This window comes from Lucilia cuprina, chromosome 2 (assembly GCF_022045245.1).
Source record: "Lucilia cuprina isolate Lc7/37 chromosome 2, ASM2204524v1, whole genome shotgun sequence".
Classification (NCBI taxonomy): Eukaryota; Metazoa; Arthropoda; class Insecta; order Diptera; family Calliphoridae; genus Lucilia; species Lucilia cuprina.
The window spans coordinates 23,555,089-23,575,030 of record NC_060950.1 but is presented as its reverse complement, the minus strand read 5'-3'; the positions used below and the strand labels follow the sequence as shown (position 1 = coordinate 23,575,030).

The window sequence follows — 19,942 nt, the reverse complement described above, 5'->3', positions numbered from 1 at the left end:
TTTTGCATTTTATAAAAAGTCGATTTTTCGACTTTTTCATTTAATTAAAAGTCGACTTTTAGACTATAAGTATTTTATAAATAGTCGACTTTTAGAATTTTTTTGACTTTTCGAATTTTTCTGACATTTTTCGACCTTTCGACTTTTTCCGAGTTTTCGATTTTTCAACTTTTTGACTATTTTCGACTTCTTTTGACTTTTTTCCGACTATTATTTGACTTTTTTCGAGTTTTTCCGACTATTTTAGAGTTTTTGACTTTTTTCTACTTTTTTTAAAATTTCCGACTATTTTTGACTTGTTTCTACAATTTTTGAGTTTTCGACTTTTTCCGACTTTTCGACTTTTTCGATTATTCGAAAGTCAATTTATAGAACCCTAGTACCAGTGTCCTAAAGGTGTAAGTACACAACACGAGTTGAGGCGGCGTTGATTTATAAATTACTTTCTGGCAACTCTTGCAACAGCTGTTGAACATTTTTAAATTTCACAAGTTGTTTTGGTTTTAGGCGGACAAAAATTATAATTTTATTGAATTTTTGTAAATGAAATATTTTCAACATAAAAATTAAAAAATGTCTTCATGTACAGCAGCTGAAATCGCTGAGAAAAAAAGAATTGCTTTAGAAAAATTGAAAGCGAAAAAGGCTCAACTTTCTACAAATTCAAATAATAATCCCATTAAACCTGCATTAAATTCAGGCAGTAATGTAAGTTCTATCCAGCAGAACAACAATAACAACAACGTCCCAAAGTTGACACCTACACCACCAACGACAAATTCTTTCTCTCAGCCAGCAGGACGTGTGGAAAATAAAGCCTCTGCATTTCTAAGTGCTTTGAAAGGCAGTAATGTTTTTGTGCAACGACAACAACAGCAGCATTCAGCTAGAGATGCAGCTCATCCCTATAAAAGGCCATCGACTGATGGATTACCCAATAAAGATGCTAATAGCTTTTATAAAAAATCAAGCACCGTTGATTATAGCGACAAACCTAAAGGACCCATATTAAATACAGTCTCTACTACCCCACCACAGAAACCAACAGCTTCTATCTTTGTTAAAAGTGTTACGTGCAAAGTGGCCATGATAACACCTGCACGTTTTGAAGTACAACCATCTAGTTTTCATGCCAAACTTATTGATGTTTTTAAAAGTATTCCCAGCAAATCTTATGGTAATGTCTTTAATATTGTTTTATCCGAATAAACTAATTATTTGTTTTCTTTTTAGATCCCAATTCCCGCTATTGGAATTTTGCCTTAACGGATTATAAACTATTACAGGAGCGCATAAATCCTTTAAAACCAGACGTTGTCATTGGTGTTATTCCCAAAGCAGTGCTGAATTTGTGTCAAGCTCCGCCAAGAATTATAAATAAAACATGTTTAGAATCGATAGAACCTAAATTGGCGGAAAAATTGATGCCTTTTCAGCAGGATGGTGTATGGTAAGATTTACTAAAGTTTAAAGTCATAGCTAATAATTTGCAAGATATATTAGCTAACAGGTGATTCAATTATTTTTATACCCTTCACCTTCGTGAGTAGGGTATATATAAGTTTGTCATTCCGTTTGTAATTTCTATAATATAATTTTCCGACCCTATAAAGTATATATATTCTGGATCCTTATAGATAGCGGAGTCGTTTAAGCCACGTCTGTCTGTTGAAATCAGTTTTTAGAGGTCCCCAGATATCGGCGAGATCCGAATCTTTAATAATTCAGTTGACATGCTTTCGAGAAGATCGCTATTTAAAATCAGCAAAATCGGTCTATAAATAACGGAGATATGAGCAAAAATCCGAGAAAACCTCTGAAAATTTCATCAAAAAAGTCACTTTTTTCATGCTCTGCTAAAAAATTGGATAAATATGTACATGTGCGTGTGGTTTTATTCAGCTGTGTATTTTTTTGTATGTTTGGATGCTGTTCTGTTCTCAAGAAGGTGAAGGGTATAACAAGAACAAGGAGATAAAGCAGTAATATGTTGGTAATACAGCTCATATTTGTTTGAGGGTGGTAATAAAGTTTGACGGTGGTATTACAGTACAACGGTTAATATTTCTTTCTGCTACACAAACAAATATTGTTTGTGTGTATGTTATGTGTGACATGTGTGCAGAGATACAAAATAAATAAAAACTGTTTTTTAAAACATACTTGGTAAAGGGTATATAAGATTCGGCATATAGAAATACTACTTTTTTATGAATGTTTATTACGTTTTTTGTTGTAAATGTCAATGGTTTCACAACTAGTTCTATAGTACTCGATATACTTTGGCATTGAGACGAATGATTTTTATTGTCACCTTCGGAACTGATTAACATTTTTCCAAAATTTTCCATTTTACAAAAGTATTGTTTGCAAAAAACAGCTGTTCATTGTTTATGTTTTTGAGTGAAAAGTTGGCAATTCTAACAAAGTTAACTGAGATTAAATCTAAAACTGAAAAACACAATCATCGGTTAAAGTCCGCCTAAATTTGTTCCGAGTTTAATATAACAGCAAGTTAAGCCTAGTTTAACTCAGAAATAAGAAACCCGCCCATAATTGGTAGAATAAAGTTAGTTTGTAATTTAAGTTAATATTATAAACTTAATTATAGAATTTTAAATGCAATTTGTAAACAAATGTTTGTGTTTATTTTATAAAATATGGAGATAATTGTTTTTTTCAGTTTTGCCATTGCCCAACAAGGACGCTGCATGATATGCGATGAGATGGGTTTGGGCAAAACATATCAAGCAATTGCTGTTGCGGATTTCTATCGTGATGATTGGCCTTTATTCATTTGTACCACCGCATCGACACGTGATTCGTGGGCTCAACATATTCGAGATTTACTACCAGCCGTGCCCTTACATTATATACAAGTTTTGAATTCCAATCAACAATATATTGGTGATTGTAAAGTTCTTATCACAAGTTACAGTATGATGGAACGTAATGTCAATCAATTAATGGAACGTAAATTTGGTTTCCTTATCTTCGATGAATCTCATAGTTTAAAAAATTCCAAAGCTAAATGTACAATGGTAGCAGATCGTTTAGCACAACAGGCTAAACATGTTTTGCTACTATCGGGAACACCAGCCCTGTCTAGACCTTTGGAACTTTTCAGTCAATTACAAATGGTTGATAGGAAATTTATGGGTTTCATGGATTTTAGTGAGTTTGATTTATTGATACATATATTTAAACTGTTTATATCGCTAATTATACTTTACAGCTAGTCGTTATTGTGATGGCAAACAAACAAATTTTGGTTGGGATGCTACGGGACAATCAAATCTTAAGGAACTAAATGTGGTGTTAAATCTTAAATACATGATTAGAAGAACCAAAGCCGATGTACTCAAAGATTTATCAGAGAAATTTAGAGAAACAGTGGTTTTAGATCCTGCCTTAGTTTGGCCCAGTGATGAGGTTAAGGAGTCCTTAAATGCTGTAGCCAAAAATTTACAAACCTGCAAAGCTGCAGACCGAGAAAGAATTCTATTGAGATTTTATGCTGAAACAGCTGAAGTTAAAAAACGAGCTGTGTGGTAAGTCTCATTAGGATTTTTCTGCTACAATGAAATTAATATTATGTTAATTATATCCTTAGTGCTTATTTAAAGGAATTAGTTAAAGGACCAAAGAAATTTATAGTTTTTGCTCATCACCGCGTAATGATGGATGCCATAAGTGAATGTTTAACCAAATTGAAAGTAAAATTTATACGTATCGATGGCAACACACGTAAACAAGAAAGAGGGGAATTCATAGAAACATTTCAAAAGAAACCCTCATGTAAAGTGGCGGTATTATCCCTGGGAGCCTGTAATTCCGGTATAACATTAACAGCTGCCGAGTTAATTATATTTGCTGAATTAACCTGGAATCCAAGTGTAAGTTATAATATACCATCATATCAATCGAAAAAAGTTAATATTGTACTTTTACAGACCTTGGCACAAGCCGAAAGTCGCGCTCATCGTATTGGCCAAACAAATCCTGTTACGTGTCGTTATTTAATGGCCACAAAAACAGCCGATGATCATATATGGAATATGTTGAAAACTAAACAAGATACTCTTAATAAAGCTGGTCTTTTCTGTGATAATCTACAAGATGCTACCCATACAGCTGCACCTATTACGGTAGATTTCTATTTTTCTTCCCTATTGTTAGATCTAATTAAAATTTCATTTCAAAACATTCTTTACAGTCAAATAAAATTGAAAATTACTTCTCACCCACAAAAGAAGCTACAAAACAGCAAGAACTTTCAGTTTCTTGTGGCAATGAGAAATCACCCGCTGCTGTAACGAATACAAGTCAAAATTTAGACATAAGTAAAGAAATTGAAAATATTGATGAATTTTTCCTAGATGAAGATGACGATGCTTTTAAAGATATTGTATGTTGAAAACTTCTAACGATTTGTATTTTAAAAATAATTAATAATTTCAATATAAAAACATTAAACATAAGAATGTATTTATATGTGTATGTGAAAAAATACAAACGCTTTTTTTATTTCGTCTTCATCAGACTGACTAAGGGCGGATTTTTCAGATAAAGACAATCTTCTGTTTTTGGCAGAAAAGTTGGCAATACTAAGTTAACTGATCCTAGATCCATAACTGAAAAACACAATCATCGGTTAAAGTCCATCTATATATGTCCCGAGTTTAATCTAACAGCATGTTAAACCTAGTTTAACTAAGTATTAAGAAACCCGTCCTATGGGTGTTTTTCAGTAAACAATAACGTTACTTATTATCTTAGTTTAACTGAGTGTTATTGGCCAATTAACCTTAAGTTATAAGTGAGAAAACACAATTAACAAAAACAATAATTTCGGAAGAACAAAAACTTAATATTTCAAGTAAATTGCAATTTTCTGATTTATTTTGTTTTATTTATTAATGTTTTAAATGTTTATTTAACATTTTTCCAAAATTTTTCATTTTACAAAAGTATTGTTTGCAAAAAACAGCTGTTCATTGTTTATGTTTTTGAGTGAAAAGTTGACAATACTAACAAAGTTAACTGAGCTTAAATTTAAAACTGAAAAACACAATCATCGGTTAAAGTCCGCCTAAATTTGTTCCGAGTTTAATCTTACAGCAAGTTAAGCCTAGTTTAACTGATGAGTAAGAAACCCGCCCTATGTAAATTGCAATTTTCTGATTTATTTTGTTTTATTTATTATTGTTTTAAATGTTTATTTAACATTTTTCATTTTACAAAAGTATTGTTTGCAAAAAACAGCTGTTCATTGTTTATGTTTTTGAGTGAAAAGTTGGCAATACAAACAAAGTTAACTGAGCTTAAATCTAAAACTGAAAAACACAATCATTGGTTAAAGTCCCCCTAAATTTGTTAAGTAAGTTAAGCCTAGTTTAACTGAGTAGTAAGAAACCCGTTTATATAACATTTTTCCAAAATTTTTCATATTACAAAACAATTATTTTTTTGGATTATTTGAATTGTTGGCTGAGCTCATAAGCAAAATGCCAGGGTGTCCCAAATTGGTTTAAAGGAAATCCTCCAAGTCGACCTATATCTTCATATAGGAAGATGGAAACCTTTAAACACTTAAGTTAAATTTGAGTTTTAAATGGTACTCCACCAGTAAATTTGAAGAGTTTTAATGGTCTCCACCAGGGTATAAACAGTTAAGGTTTAATGGTCTCCACCAGGGTTTAAACAGTTGAGTTTTAATGGTCTGCACCAGGTTATAAACGTTTGAGTATTCTATGGTCTCCACCAAAAAAACATAACCTCACTTGAGGTGATACGAAAGCACGAGGTTAATGTAGACAACATATAACTTTGAACAGTTATATGAAGTAATACACTATACCAGTGCGAGCGAGACGCAAAACTGTCGAAAGCCAGTCAACAAACACAAACCTGAACGAGTTTAAGAAATACTCGCGATGACGCGAAAGTTGTTCCCCAACTCAGACCTGAATTACGACTGACAAAAGTGATATTTGCAAAAAACATATTACAATGAATTAACAAGTATGAATGTATAGTCGGGCGTAGCCGACTATATGATACCCTACACCAGGCAGTATGTATGTTAAAAATGGGGATTATTAAAAAAAATAAAGCATTTGGTTTGTTTTTTTAACTTTATTTCGGAATATTTTTACTTTTTTTTGTTTTAGGCAAAAAAAGAGATTTTTTTAAGAGGGCCCAAAGGGGAGTAGGGCAAAATATGGCCCTATCCTTAAAAATGTTGGTAGGGGGAGTTATGTCTTCTTCAATATTATTTATGTAGAATTTAAAAGTATTATTAGTGTTTTTTAAGTCATTTTCTGAAGGGGAGTTTGTATGGGAGATAGGATCAAATGAAGCCCGATCATTACAAAAATCGGTAGTGTCATTTAAAGTTCTATAAAACTAAGTTTTGTCGACTTTTGTTAACATAATAGATCATTTAAGTTAATTATAAGCCAAAAGGCCCTATTTGGGGGGTACGGTTGTATGGGGGCTAGTGGAAATAATAGACCGATTTTAACCATTTTCAATAGGCTTCGTCTTTGGGCCAAAAGAAGCGTGTGTGCCAAATTTCATCCAATTATCTTGAAAATTGCGACCTGTACCTTGCGCACAATTTTTACATGGACAGCCAGCTAGACGGACGGACGGACATAGCTTAATCGACTCAGAAAATGATTTTAAGCCGATTGGTATACTTTAAGGTGGGTATAGGACGAATATTTTTGTATGTTACAAACATCAGCACAAACCCAATATACCTTCCCCACTAAAGTGGTGTAGGGTATAATTACTTAATGTTGGAGTTCGATTTTCAGCTTAGAAGAAACAATATAATTAGATTTATAGAATAATAGAATGCATTAAAACGGCCAAAAAATTACAGATTAATTTCCTTACAGTGTATATTAAAATATTTGAAATACTTGTTAATTTTATTGTCAATGACTACAATTCTCACCCGGGAAACGAAACGACATAAAAATCAACAAAAATTGTTTTTAAAGCAACACATTTATTATAATTAATTTCAAATAATAACATTATTGAAAATATTGAAATAATGGAAAAAACTAATCAGAAAGAAGATGAAATATCTTTGCATTCTAATGAATCGGAAAAAGAACCAGACTTTACACCAACTTTTCGAGCGGATATAATAAAACTTAAGTAAGTAAATGATAAAAGATCATAAAGAACAAACAATTTCATGGAAAAAAATTATGTTTAAACAGGCACTCATTTGGCTATGATTGCAAACGCTTGTTTAATATGGTACTAATTGATGATGACACCTTGGTATTTGCCTCCGGTACATATATACATTATTTTTGCATTTCCAAAAAAGAAGTAACATTTCGTCAGTCGGTGTTTGGTTGCGGTATAGGTTTCATAACGGTTCGTTAGGGAATTTATTAATATTTTTAATTTTATTATTTATAAATATATAAACCCATAGAAAAACTATCATCCAGACTACCAAGGTTTACTAACTATTGGCGAGAATGGTCCCAATGCTACTGTTTTTATATACGAATACCCCTCTCATGAAGTACGTATAAAGTTAGAGGGCGCTGCTAAACAGCAATTTACTTGTGGTTCTTACAATTATACTGGAGAATTGTTTGCCTCCCAAGCCGGTTATCCAGATTACATGCTTACAATTTGGAATTGGCAAAAAGCAGAGATTATTTTACGCTCGAAAGCATTTCAGAATGATGTTTTACATGTTCACTTTTCGCAATTTAATCCCATACTTCTGGTAACCTGTGGCTTAAGTCATATAAAATTTTGGAAAATGGCCAAAACTTTTACGGGTCTTAAGCTGCAGGGCGATTTGGGACGTTTTGGTAAAACCGATTTTAGTGATATTTATGCCATTTACATGTTGGATGATGAGAATGTCATATCAGGCTGTGAATGGGGCAATATGTTGTTGTGGGAGGCTGGTTTAATAAAATTTGAAATTTGCCGCAAGGGTCGTAGACCTTGTCACACTAAACCTATAGTTCGCATTACCATGAATAATGGTGAAGTCACTACTGTTGGCATGGATGGTTATGTTCGCATTTGGTTTTGGGAAACTGTAGATTTGGCTGATCCACCCGATGATGACCGATTTGTGGAAATTGAACCAATTTTTGAATTTTATGTGGGAGAATGTGAAATACGTATGATACAGAAAATTAAATTATTTGATGACAAGGATTATGGTTACTATGCATTGGTAAGTTCCCGTACTTGATAGATTGGTAAGTTTTAGATAGTAGTATTCAAAACTTATCAGAAACAAGTAATATTTCAATATTCGGCTGTGCCGAATCTTATATACCCTTCACCAAGTATGTTTTAAAAAACCAGAAAGAAATATTAACCGTTGTATTGTAATACCACCGTCAAACTGTATTACCACACTCAAACAAATATGAGCTGTATTACCAACATATTACTGCTTTATCTCCTTGTTCTTGTTATACCCTCACCTTCGTGAGAACAGAACAGCATCCAAACATACAAAAAATACACAGCTGAATAAAACCAAATACATCTCCACACGCACATGTACATCTTTATCCAATTCACAATGTTGTTGTTGCTTTTTTAACAAAGCATGAAAAAATGTGGCTTTTTTGATGAAATTTTCAGAGGTTGCTCATATCTCCGTTATTTACCGACCGGTTTGGCTGATTTTAAATAGCGATCTTCTCGAAAGCATGTCTAACTAAATTATTAAAGATTCGGATCTCGCCGATATCTGGGGACCTCTAAAAACTGATTTCAACAGACGGACAGACAGACGGACATGGCTTAATCGACTCCGCTATCTATAAGGATCCATAATATATATACTTTATAGGGTCGGAAAATTATATTATAGAAATTACAAACGGAATGACAAACTTATATATACCCTTCTCACGAAGGTGAAGGGTATAAAAATTAATAATTTTGATAGCGAAAGTAAGTCCAAAAGTATTTACTCGATAATTTAACTTATGGAAATTAAAACTTTCACCAAATTTAATAATTTTCCACTCCAGGATGGCGACGGAGGTATTTGGTATTGTGATCTCAATACCAGCGATATCCCTAATGATTCCTATAAACTTTATTCCTGCCATGGTGGAAAAGTTGTAGCGGCTCAAACTAGTCCTGTGTCTCCGCATCTCATGACCCTAGGACAAGATGGCCGACTATTAGTCTATGATTATCTATTCGAAAAGATGATTTTGGAAAAGAAATTCGAAGCTTTCGGTACAGATCTAATATGGTTTAGTCCCAATGTATCAGACTCCAGTATGGAACTAGTGGCTAGCTTTGAAGATGGCTTTATAAGACACATTTATCTAGCTCTAACACAGCCCAATAAACCGGCAATACATTTAATACGACCCATTAAAGCTCATACGGCTGCTGTCACTAGAATGACTGTTAACTCCTTGAACACACTGCTGTTGACGGGTTCAGTAGATCATACAATATTTATGTACGATTTGTCCGAGAAAAAGGATGCATTTATTTATTTACGTCCTATGGGTTTTATAGAATTTTCAGCCATACCTAATTGTTTCTATTGGAAAGATCCTAATCATACAATTCTTATAGGTTGTAAAACAGGTGAAGTATTTGAATATAAATTACCCATAGAGGTAACGGAGGAGCAAACATTTCTAAGTTACAATCTAACGAATAAAACTGAAATAAAAACCTCAAAATTTATTTCAATCAAAAGTTCCATACGACGTGATCTAAAAAGAGCCGCCACCAAAAAGCGCAAAGATAGAAAGAAACAAAGAAAATTGAAAGAAATTGAAAAGTTAAAGGCTGCAAATCCGGGTTTACAAATTGATATGGAACAAGCTTTAGGTGAGTTTTATGGATTAAGAATATTAAAGATGATTTATTTAAAAAAAACTTGTTTCTTTTAGCCGATTCTGAACCGGATGAAGAAGAGGAGCCTTTACATATACCAGCTGTGCCAAATCCAGTTCTATGGATTCGTTATACGTCTGATAATACTATATGGGTTTCTATGGGTGGTTATGATGCTGGTTATATATATGAATTAACTATTGGATCTAATGCCCCGGTCCGTAGTACAATTATTAAGGAAGGCGATGATATAGAAATACATTCATATTTGGATATGTAAGTAACTAGGTCTAAATATAGGTACTTGCTGCTTATAACTCCTTATATAAAAATACATTTTCAAAAGTTGGATACTTAACAAATCCCTAGAGATGTCTCTCTGGGGGCATTACATTTAACTAAAATATTAATCGGAATTGAATTCTGTGCCAGATTCCTATATTTCTGAAGTGTATAATTTTTTTTTTAATTATACTTGCAGTGAAGAATATCTTCTATTCGGCATGATAAATGGCAAAATACGCATAAATCAAAAGAATACAAATGATTTTACAGATTTGCGAAATTATCGTTTAGTTAATATGCATGATCCCATAAATGGCAATATACCCTGTCTGATACTAAGTCAAGATGGTAAATTTCTCTTCAGTATTGGTTACGATGGTAATGTTTTCGTATACGAATGGCATGGACCACAGGTTATGATTGAAGAATCAAAAAATGTCTTATTAATGCCGAAAAAAGTAGTGCCCGCTGAAGATATTAATAATCCGGAATATCCATCTTTAGAACAGGAAAAAATCTATGCTGAAATTAAACGTCAAGAGGAAGCGGCTGCTGCACATGATCGTAAGGTTTTAATGGATATTGAGGTGTTACAAAAGAAATTCGATCAACTGTTGCTGGCCAATGAGGCAATGCATGATGATTTGCGAATACCGCAACGTGAACTGTTATTAGACGAAAGAATTACGAATCAAATTAAGGGCGAATTGCAAGCAGAATTGGATGATGTACGTGAAGATTTGGCTTATGATTTGGAGGTGGCACAAGTTGGCAAACAAAAGTTATATGATTATTTCTTTAAGAAACTAGATCATATACCTATTAAGATATCTGGGATAGGGTAAGTAAAATAATTTGAACCTTTTATCTTATATCTTGAATTCGGTTTTTTTTTTTGTATATTTAAGGGAAAACTCATTTGTATACACCTTTCGTGTGGAACGATTGGATGATAATTTTGAAATTATTAAGGCTGATATAGAGGAACGACTCAGATTAGAAGCTTTAAAAAGAGTGTAAGTAGATGTAACACTTACATAACTATACCATTTCTACACTGAAAATAATCCATGTCTAATATACACATGCTCAACTCGTAACTTCTATTTTCGTAATATTTACAAAAGTTTCGTGTATAATACGAAATACTATTTAATAAAACCCTTTTATATTTTTACAAAAGTACGAAAACCTTTTGTAATATTTTTTTCTTAAATTTTAGCGAAATTAAACATAATGATATTAATTATATTATGATTAAATAAAACTACAACATTTTAATAAAATTTAAGAAAAAGTATAATATTATTCACGAATTATTTTCAAAAAAAAAAAATAAAAAAATAAAAAAAAATAAAATTCGTGTGGAGAATAATTTTGAACTAAAATTAGAAAATTTATTTTAAAATGAACAAAAATGTTTGAATAAATTAATATTTAATAATTTTTACCATATTTATTCAAAATTCTCCTTTTTTCAATTTATGTAAATTAAATCAAGAATATTTTGCATTATACTAAAATATTTCGTACAATTTCGTATATATTACGAAAGAATTTCGTACAATGTACGACATTTTTCGTATATATTAGGCATGGATTTTTTTCAGTGTGTTTATTAAAAATTTGTGATAGTAAATCATAAATTATTAATTCAAAATCAGAAATTTTTTTACAAATTAAATTTACATTAAAGATGTTTTTTTATATACAAATAGAAATTTCTGAAATATAATTTGAAAATTCGTAATTTCTGAATTTTAATGGAAATGTCTGAATCATAATAGAAAACTTTAAAAATATAATCAGAAATTTCTGAAATAAAAATATTTAAAACTCTTTTAATTACATTATAAACATTTTTCTAAAACATTAACACGCTACCTTAAATAGGGATAATACAGCTGTGGAGACCTCACCCACACTATCAACTGAGTAAGAAATTCACACAAAGAAAATCTTAAAAGAATAATACATTTTAAATGTCGCAAGTTTGTAAAATTTATATTTGTATTATTATTTTATTATATTTTAATCACAGACCAGTTCAACTAATGTTGGCCGAGGAGAAGGAAGAAAGTATGCCGGAACCAGCTACCGAAACCTTTTTCTTTGGCCGTGATCCCAATACTATAATACCACGTTTCAGTCGCAAAATGTTGCGTTTACTAAGAACTTATCGTTCACGTCAATGGTACGAAGTCGAGCGTATGTATCATTGGGAGAAAATGATGAAACAAAAACCAGATCCCAATCGTAATCATCCCGATGATGATCGTAAGATTCAAGAAGCAGAAAAAAGTATAGGAGATTATAAACTCAAAACGGGTACGGATTATGAACCGCAATCATTTGAAACCTTGACTTTTAAATACAAAGAAATTGTAACGCTCCGAGAACGTTTAAATGAAATCGTTACTCAATTTAATGACAAAGTTTTAAAGCTAAGAGAAGAGAAAAAAGAACTTTATCAATTTATTGAGCAAAAAAGCAAACGTTTGGAGGAAATCCACTCATACTTACCAGCAAAGAATCGTAAATTTTTAATGAACATACCAACACTCAATATGGATGAAGAATGGCCGGAATTGAATATGATTGAACATTGCAATCCCGGTTGTAATATTGAAATTAAAGATATTCTTTATCTGGATAAAACGGTAGAGAGTCTATTGCCTAAGCCGCCACCACCTAAAGTTAAACCCACCATGACCCAAGTGGCTCTACACGAATTGGAAAAATACTTGGCTTTGGATATTAAAAGTGTTAATTGTTTTCCAGATGGTCTAGAACTTATCGATGAACTGCAAAAGTTACCTCATCAGGCTGATCCACTTTACTATGACAATAGCGGAGATACTCCTTCACCCTGGCTTATAGAAATACGCTATCGTTGGCTAATGGATTTGATGATGGAACAAGAGGGCATACTGCATACGGTACACAATAATATACGTCTCTTTGATGCTCGTTTGCTAGACCTGGATAAAGAACGTTTACATACCAAATTTGAGGTGGAGTTTATGACAAGCTATTTAATCGCTCTAAATCAGGAATTATATATTTTGCGTGATAGTGAGGAGATTGAAAATAGATTGTTGAAAAATGCCGAAGATGCTATGAAAACGCGTAATCAGGCCCAAGCTTCTATTAATAGTTTAAATCGTCAAATAGAAGAGTTGCGCAAGAATTGTGATCGCATTAATGAACAGATTTCTTCAGTTCAAGTAAAGTTTATGAGCACCACCAAGGGTCATAAGTTTTTTGATTTTTTGCGTCGCATTTTTAAGAAGAAATGGCGACCACCCAAAGCCGCTAAAGGACCTGATGGTAAGTTGGATATTTTGACACTATTTAGAATGTTTTTATTTTAACCGTTAATATTAATATATTAAAGTTGTGTGGGTAAATATGTATGTCAATGAAATCGCGATAAAAAATAATTTAATGCATGGCTAACATCGGACCATTAGCCTCAAATAAGATCCTTAAAACAATAGCCTTAATTGGCGATTAAATTCAACATAAACAAGATATCTAAAAACAAAAGTGTTTTCCATCATTTAACCATTCATATATAAAATCCGTTTTTGGATAAATTTTAAAAAGTATGTGGAATTAACATAATTTTGCCCAAATCCCAAAAATAACTTCTACCCAGACACATCCTATTAATCATATTAATTTCAATATATTGTATAAAATACAAGAAAATATAAAACTCTCTGTTGGTTAATTTGTGGTGACCAACTTTAGAGTGCTACCTTCAAGATTTCATCTTACTTACGAATCCGAACAAACAAAAATCCATCGATAAAGGAAGGAAAAAATAAGTCGAATTACGTAGCTTTTTAATTAAAAACAATTCCAAGATTTATTGAACATTATAAATTTAATAATTTGCATGTATGTATGTGTGTGAAAATTTAGAGATTTTCAAAATACAAATACATATATAATTTTGTTCTACACAAAATTTTGTTCAACACAAATTGAAAATGCTCTTTAAATACGTTTAAAGCGCTAATATTTTTGTCAAATTATGTATCAATAGCTTAATTTGGTAATAAGTAATGTGCGTTTAAGAGATTTTTGTTAAAGTACTTTGTATGGGAGCTATGTCCAATTATGTATATAAAGACAAAATTTTAGAATTCTGTGTCTATATCATTACTTGATAATAAATATTGTGAATCTAAGTGATTTTGTGGACCTAGTATGAGAGCTATGACCAAATATGGAGCGTTTTCGTAAAACAATTTTATAGTGAATTTATGTATATAAAAGCAATATTTTTGCTAAATGTATGGATATCAATATCTGGTTATGAGTTATTTGTTTTTTTTCTGATTTTCGGAAGGGAAGCTTGTATGTGTGTTTTTCTAAGAGGGAACTTGTGTAGGAGCTATGATTAATTATGGATCGATCGGAAAAACATTTCATAATATTATTTCTCTGTATATGAGCAACACTTGTGCCAAACTTTATATGGATATCCTTAGTAATGAGTTATCTGCGTTTTAGTTATTTTCGGGATCGGACCTTGTATGGGAGCTATGACCAGTTATAGACCGATGAAAAAAATTTCTTAGTAATATTTTTGTGTATATGAATTTATGTATATAAAAGCAATATTTTTGCTAAATGTATGGATATAAATATTTGGTTATGCGTTATATGCGTTTTTTCTGATTTTCGGAAGGGAAGCTTGTATGTGTGTTTTTCTAAGAGAGAACTTGTGTAGGAGCTATGATTAATTATGGACCGATCGGAAAAATATTTCACAATATTATTTTTCTGTATATGAGCAATACTTGTACCAAATTTTATATGAATATCTTAATTAAGTAATGAGTTATACGTGTATAAGTATTTTTCGGAAGGGGAACATGTATGGGACCTATGACCAATTACGGACCAATCGGAAAAAGATTTCGTGGTAATATCTCTTTTTGTGAGAACAATTACAACAAATTTTATATGAGTATATTAATTTAGTAATGAATTATGAGCGTTTAAGTGATTTTCGGGAGGAGACCTTGTATGGGAGCTTTGACCAATTATGGACCGATCTAAAAAATCTTTCATGCTTCTATTTCTGTATATATAAGCAAATTTTATATCGATGTCTTAATTTAGTAATGGTTATGCGCGTTTAAATGATTTTCGGGAGGGGACCTTGTATGGGAGCTATGTCCAATTTTGGATTGATCCAAAAAAACTTTCATTGTAATATTTCTGTATATAAAAGCAATACTCTCACCAAATTTTATATGGATATCTAAACTTAGTAATGAGTTATGTGCGTTAAAGTGATTTTCGGGAGGGGACCTTGTATGGGAGCTATGACGAATTATGGACCGATCCAAAAAATCTTTCATTGTAATACTTATGTATATAAGAGCAATACGTGTACCAAATTTTTTATCGATATCTTAATTAAGTAATGAGTTATGTGCGTTTGAGTGATTTTCGGGAGGGGACCTTGTATGGGAGATATGACCAAATATGGACCGATCGAAAAAATCTTCCATTGTAATATTTCTGTATATAAGAGCAATACGTGTACCAAATTTTTTATCGATGTCTTAATTTAGTAATGAGTTATGTGCGTTTAAGTGATTTTCGGGAGGGGACCTTGTATGGGAGCTATGACCAATTATGGAACCATCCAAAAAATTTTTCCTCTGAATAAATTCTATTGTCATACAAATTTAATTTCTAAAATTTTATGAAGATATCGGCATTACGACGGAAGTTATTAACAAAAACCAAATTTCCGGGAATAAGTACTTTTGTATGGGAGGTATATGAAATTGTGGACCGATTATGGCGATTTTACGCTAAGATTAAGCTCTTGTGTGGAAACGAATGTATGCCGATTTTTATGGAATTATCTTGCATAGTTTTCGAGAAAATTACATCAGAATGTGTAAAAAATTCTTATTTTTTCGAGGTTGTTTCAAATTTTGATTCATAACTTTTCCCGAAGTGAACCGATTTTGCCCATTTTCAATACCAAACAACTTAGGAAAACTAAGAACATTTTGGGTGAATTTGATTAAATTCTATTGCTTCGTTTTAACGTGAGCTTGTTTTACACAGACAGACGGACATAGCCAAATCGACTCAGAATTTGATAAGGACCTAGAATATATATACTTTGTTGGGTCTCAGATGAATATTTCTTGGTGTTACACACGGAATGACAAAGTTATATATACCCTCTATCACCACTGATGGTGGTGGAGGGATAAAAAATAACAAAAGAAATGGGCAAATTGCTCGGCAATGCCACTGATATGGAAGTGTTCTGAACTGCAAATTTACGAAAATCCGAAGCTAAGCTACAAGTTACTTAACTAAGAAATTTTGAAAACGACAGACTGGGAAATCCGATGCTGGTCTCACAGCGAATGTAAACACACCAGGAGCTTTGTTGAATGATGCGGCGGAAACCAACACACCATTCGCCACTAGCTCCTGGGAGACATCGGCTTGACTGTGCGTCACGACCCGTCGTCGTTGCAACAGAAGACCGGCATTTGAATTTCAGCACCAAACGTCTGCCAAGCAAATTTTATTGGGGAAACAATAGTGTGACGGATGCCACTGAGCAGATCTGCAAACACTAATAACGGTCTAGCGATCAATGTCCAGCTACGTGCCATCACAAACAGAAGACACACACTTCCGTCGGTTACACAAATTAAGTTTGTATTTATTTCGTCAAAATGAGAAAAAAGAATATGGGAATTATAAGCGTAATATATCTACTAAACACAGCCTTTTGTATATGGCGCCATCTGTTGGATGGTAGTGTAATTAAGTAGAAGGTTGCCAAATGTTTTTGTATTATTTTACGCTCAAAGGATTTCATTTAATCTCCTTAATTGCTAAATGTGTAAAAAATGTTCTTTATTAACCTTCTAGAATCATCTGAGTCTTCCTCTGAAGACGAATCTACCAGCGAGGAAGAGGACGATAGCAAAAGCATTGATTCAGCCGATATGACAACGATAATTTTAGATGAATCCCATTGCCCGTCTGGTTTAGAAAAACCATTGTATGAATTGGCTTTTAAATTACGCTCTGATAGACACCAATTAGAACGTGCTTTAGACGAGGCTCTTAGAGAAATCGAATTAAAAAAGGATGAAGTAAAACAGGCACAAAAACTTATGAAACATCATACTGATATTTATACACAGGAAAATGAAACATTATTGGAATTTAGAGTAAAAATATTATATATATAGTTATGGTTTGGTCCAAAATCTAAATTTTGAACTTTACAGCGTAAACGTCAACAGGAATTAAATAAGGTATATGTATCCGTTATACTACACATGCATCAGATACAACACTTTCGAGAAGGCGAGGATTATCGTGATCTTAGCAAGGCAGTACTTTTCGATTCCACCATTATAATGGATCTACAGGAACGTGTAGATCAACTTAATTTAGAGACTTTGGAAACTAAACGTTTGCATCGCATTAATATTGTACATTTGCGTCGCATGAATACCGATATTAAATTTATGCGTTCCGAAATCACTCGTCTAGAGGAAGAAATTCGCCAAGAAATGATGAAAAAATTTGGTATGGTCATTAATTTGGATGAATTGGAGGAAGAAGTTTTGCGTAAATATGTTTTTGAATTGGAAACTACGGCTGAGGAAGAATTGCGTTTATTGGAATTGGAGATGGCAAAGAAAAAGGTAGAGATTTTTATTTAAATTGAATATATTCATCTAATTCTGATAAAGTGAGTTGAAATAATAATTTCATATCTGTAGTTATTATTTTCATCGATTTCGTTTTAGATTTAATTTATTTTGTAATTTATAAACGATTTTTTCTTTTCTTATAACTACCAGAAAGAATTAGCCCTCGCTCAAGATGAACTAATAGTGGAAACACAAAGAAATTCCGATAAGCTCAATATTTTAGCCGTACTTACAGAAGAAAATTCATATTTAGAAAAAGTATTAATCAACCAAGAGAAAAACTATGAAAAATGGTTAAAACCGCCAAATCTAAACTTGGATCGAGATATAGAAAAGCTAATGGTTATCGATCGTGAGCAAAAGAAACAAATAAAGGTAATTATTAAAATCTTGTTAACTACTTTACAATAGGGTTCTATAGTTGAAACGAAAAGTCGACTTTTTGCATTTTATGAAAAGTCAACTTTTCGACTTTTTGCATTTTATGGAAAGTCGACTTTTCGACTTTTTGCATTTTATGAAAAGTTGACTTTTCGACTTTTTGCATTTAGTCGATCTTTCGACTTTTAATATTTTATAAATAGTCGACTTTTTTCGACTTTTCGACTATTTTCGACTTTTTCCGACTTTTTCGACTTTATAAAGTCACCAGAAGCGTAAATTTATAATGTTGCCATTTAACATTATATTATTATTATTTATTAATAAAAAAATGTTATTTATATTTTTTTCTATTTGTTGCATTTTTTTGAGTTTTTTCGACTTCTTCCTATTTTCGACTTTTTCCGATTTTTTTCGACTTCTTTCGACTTTTTCCGACTTTTCAACATTTTCCGACTTTTTCGACTTTTCCCAACTTTTTTCGACTTTTTTCTACTTTCCGACTTTTTTCGACTTTTATTTACAAAGTCGACTTATCGACTTTTTTCATAGACGATAGTCGAGTTATCGACTTTTTGGAACAAAATAGTCGACTTCGACTTTTTTCGACAAAAAGTCGATTGTTCGATTATTCGAAAGTCGATTTATAGAACCCTACTTTACAATTAATTTTCAACTCTCCCACAGTTCCTGGAAAGAGAAATTTGCACTTTACGCATGAAATCGAAACCATTGCAAATAGATGGCGGAACTGAAACAGCCGAAGTTGTAATTCATCATGAAATGATACCCAGTGATGACGTTCAAGTTTGTCCTGAAATCTTTAATGCTGATGCCTTCCAAAGTCGTTTGGTACCGGACGACTTTATAATGGAACGTTGTCAGAAAGTAGTGCAAAAACTATTCATGCAACATTTCGGTAAAATGACCAGCAAGGAAAATGTTCGACGTTATGCCTATAAGGTGACACGTTATTTGGGTCAAGCTGCGTATAGTTTTGAGGGCAATGTCACTGATAATATTATGGATTGTATTATTGAAAATTTGCAAAATTTAATACCGAAAAAGTATCTAATGTTATTGTGTCGTGAGGATTTACAGAAAATGTTTAACGAAATACTGGGCGTATTTGATTATGAACGTTCGGATGTTAAAACCGAAGATGTTGTATCGGGTATTTATGATAATGCCAAGAAAGCTTTAAATCAAGCTACCGGGGTGTTGAATAAAGAACAATTTATATTGGTCCATATGTTTAAAGAACTTATAGAGGTTCTACCTTTGGAAGAGTTCCAAAATGATGATACAGTACATTTTATTGTAGATAACTTGGAAAAGGAAGTTTCTTTTGATGGGCGTGGCATAAATATTGAAGGTTTAGTTGACAAAGTAGTGGATTATGCTAAAAGCAATTTGTTGGATACTATAACAGCCATACCTATACGTCAGCTGGCTGTAAGGGTACAAAAAGAATATTTGAAACGTAGACCCAGCAACGCAATAGCTGTTAGATGCTCTCTGGGTTCGGTGCACAGCGTTTCGGTAAAATCAAAAGGTAAATCACAAAGCATTTTATAAAGTGTACCCTAAAAATAAATATATATTTATTGGGAACAAAAGATAATTGCTGTTTCATTTTAAAGATTATTTCAAGGCTTGGAACACTC

General features: G+C 32.3%; 2 protein-coding genes across 2 annotated transcripts; both read left to right on the top strand.

Annotated features, from left to right (window-relative positions):
• The first annotated feature begins 479 nt into the window (after positions 1–479).
• Positions 480–4,488, top strand: LOC111679517 (SWI/SNF-related matrix-associated actin-dependent regulator of chromatin subfamily A-like protein 1). Its single transcript, XM_023441088.2, has 7 exons — positions 480–1,177; positions 1,234–1,450; positions 2,684–3,174; positions 3,236–3,551; positions 3,614–3,896; positions 3,954–4,148; positions 4,217–4,488. The coding sequence occupies exons 1-7, from the start codon at positions 574–576 to the stop codon at positions 4,415–4,417; spliced, it is 2,307 nt and encodes a 768-aa protein (XP_023296856.2). The 5' UTR covers positions 480–573; the 3' UTR covers positions 4,418–4,488.
• Positions 4,489–6,981: 2,493 nt separating this feature from the next.
• On the top strand, positions 6,982–19,913 carry LOC111679516 (cilia- and flagella-associated protein 44). The gene is made up of 12 exons (XM_046953418.1): positions 6,982–7,176; positions 7,242–7,404; positions 7,466–8,233; positions 9,048–9,873; positions 9,936–10,155; positions 10,361–11,005; positions 11,073–11,180; positions 12,206–13,494; positions 17,098–17,402; positions 17,463–17,885; positions 18,045–18,269; positions 18,963–19,913. Exons 1-12 carry the CDS (start codon positions 7,070–7,072, stop codon positions 19,851–19,853), a joined length of 5,970 nt encoding a protein of 1,989 aa, XP_046809374.1. The 5' UTR covers positions 6,982–7,069; the 3' UTR covers positions 19,854–19,913.
• Positions 19,914–19,942: the final 29 nt, after the last annotated feature.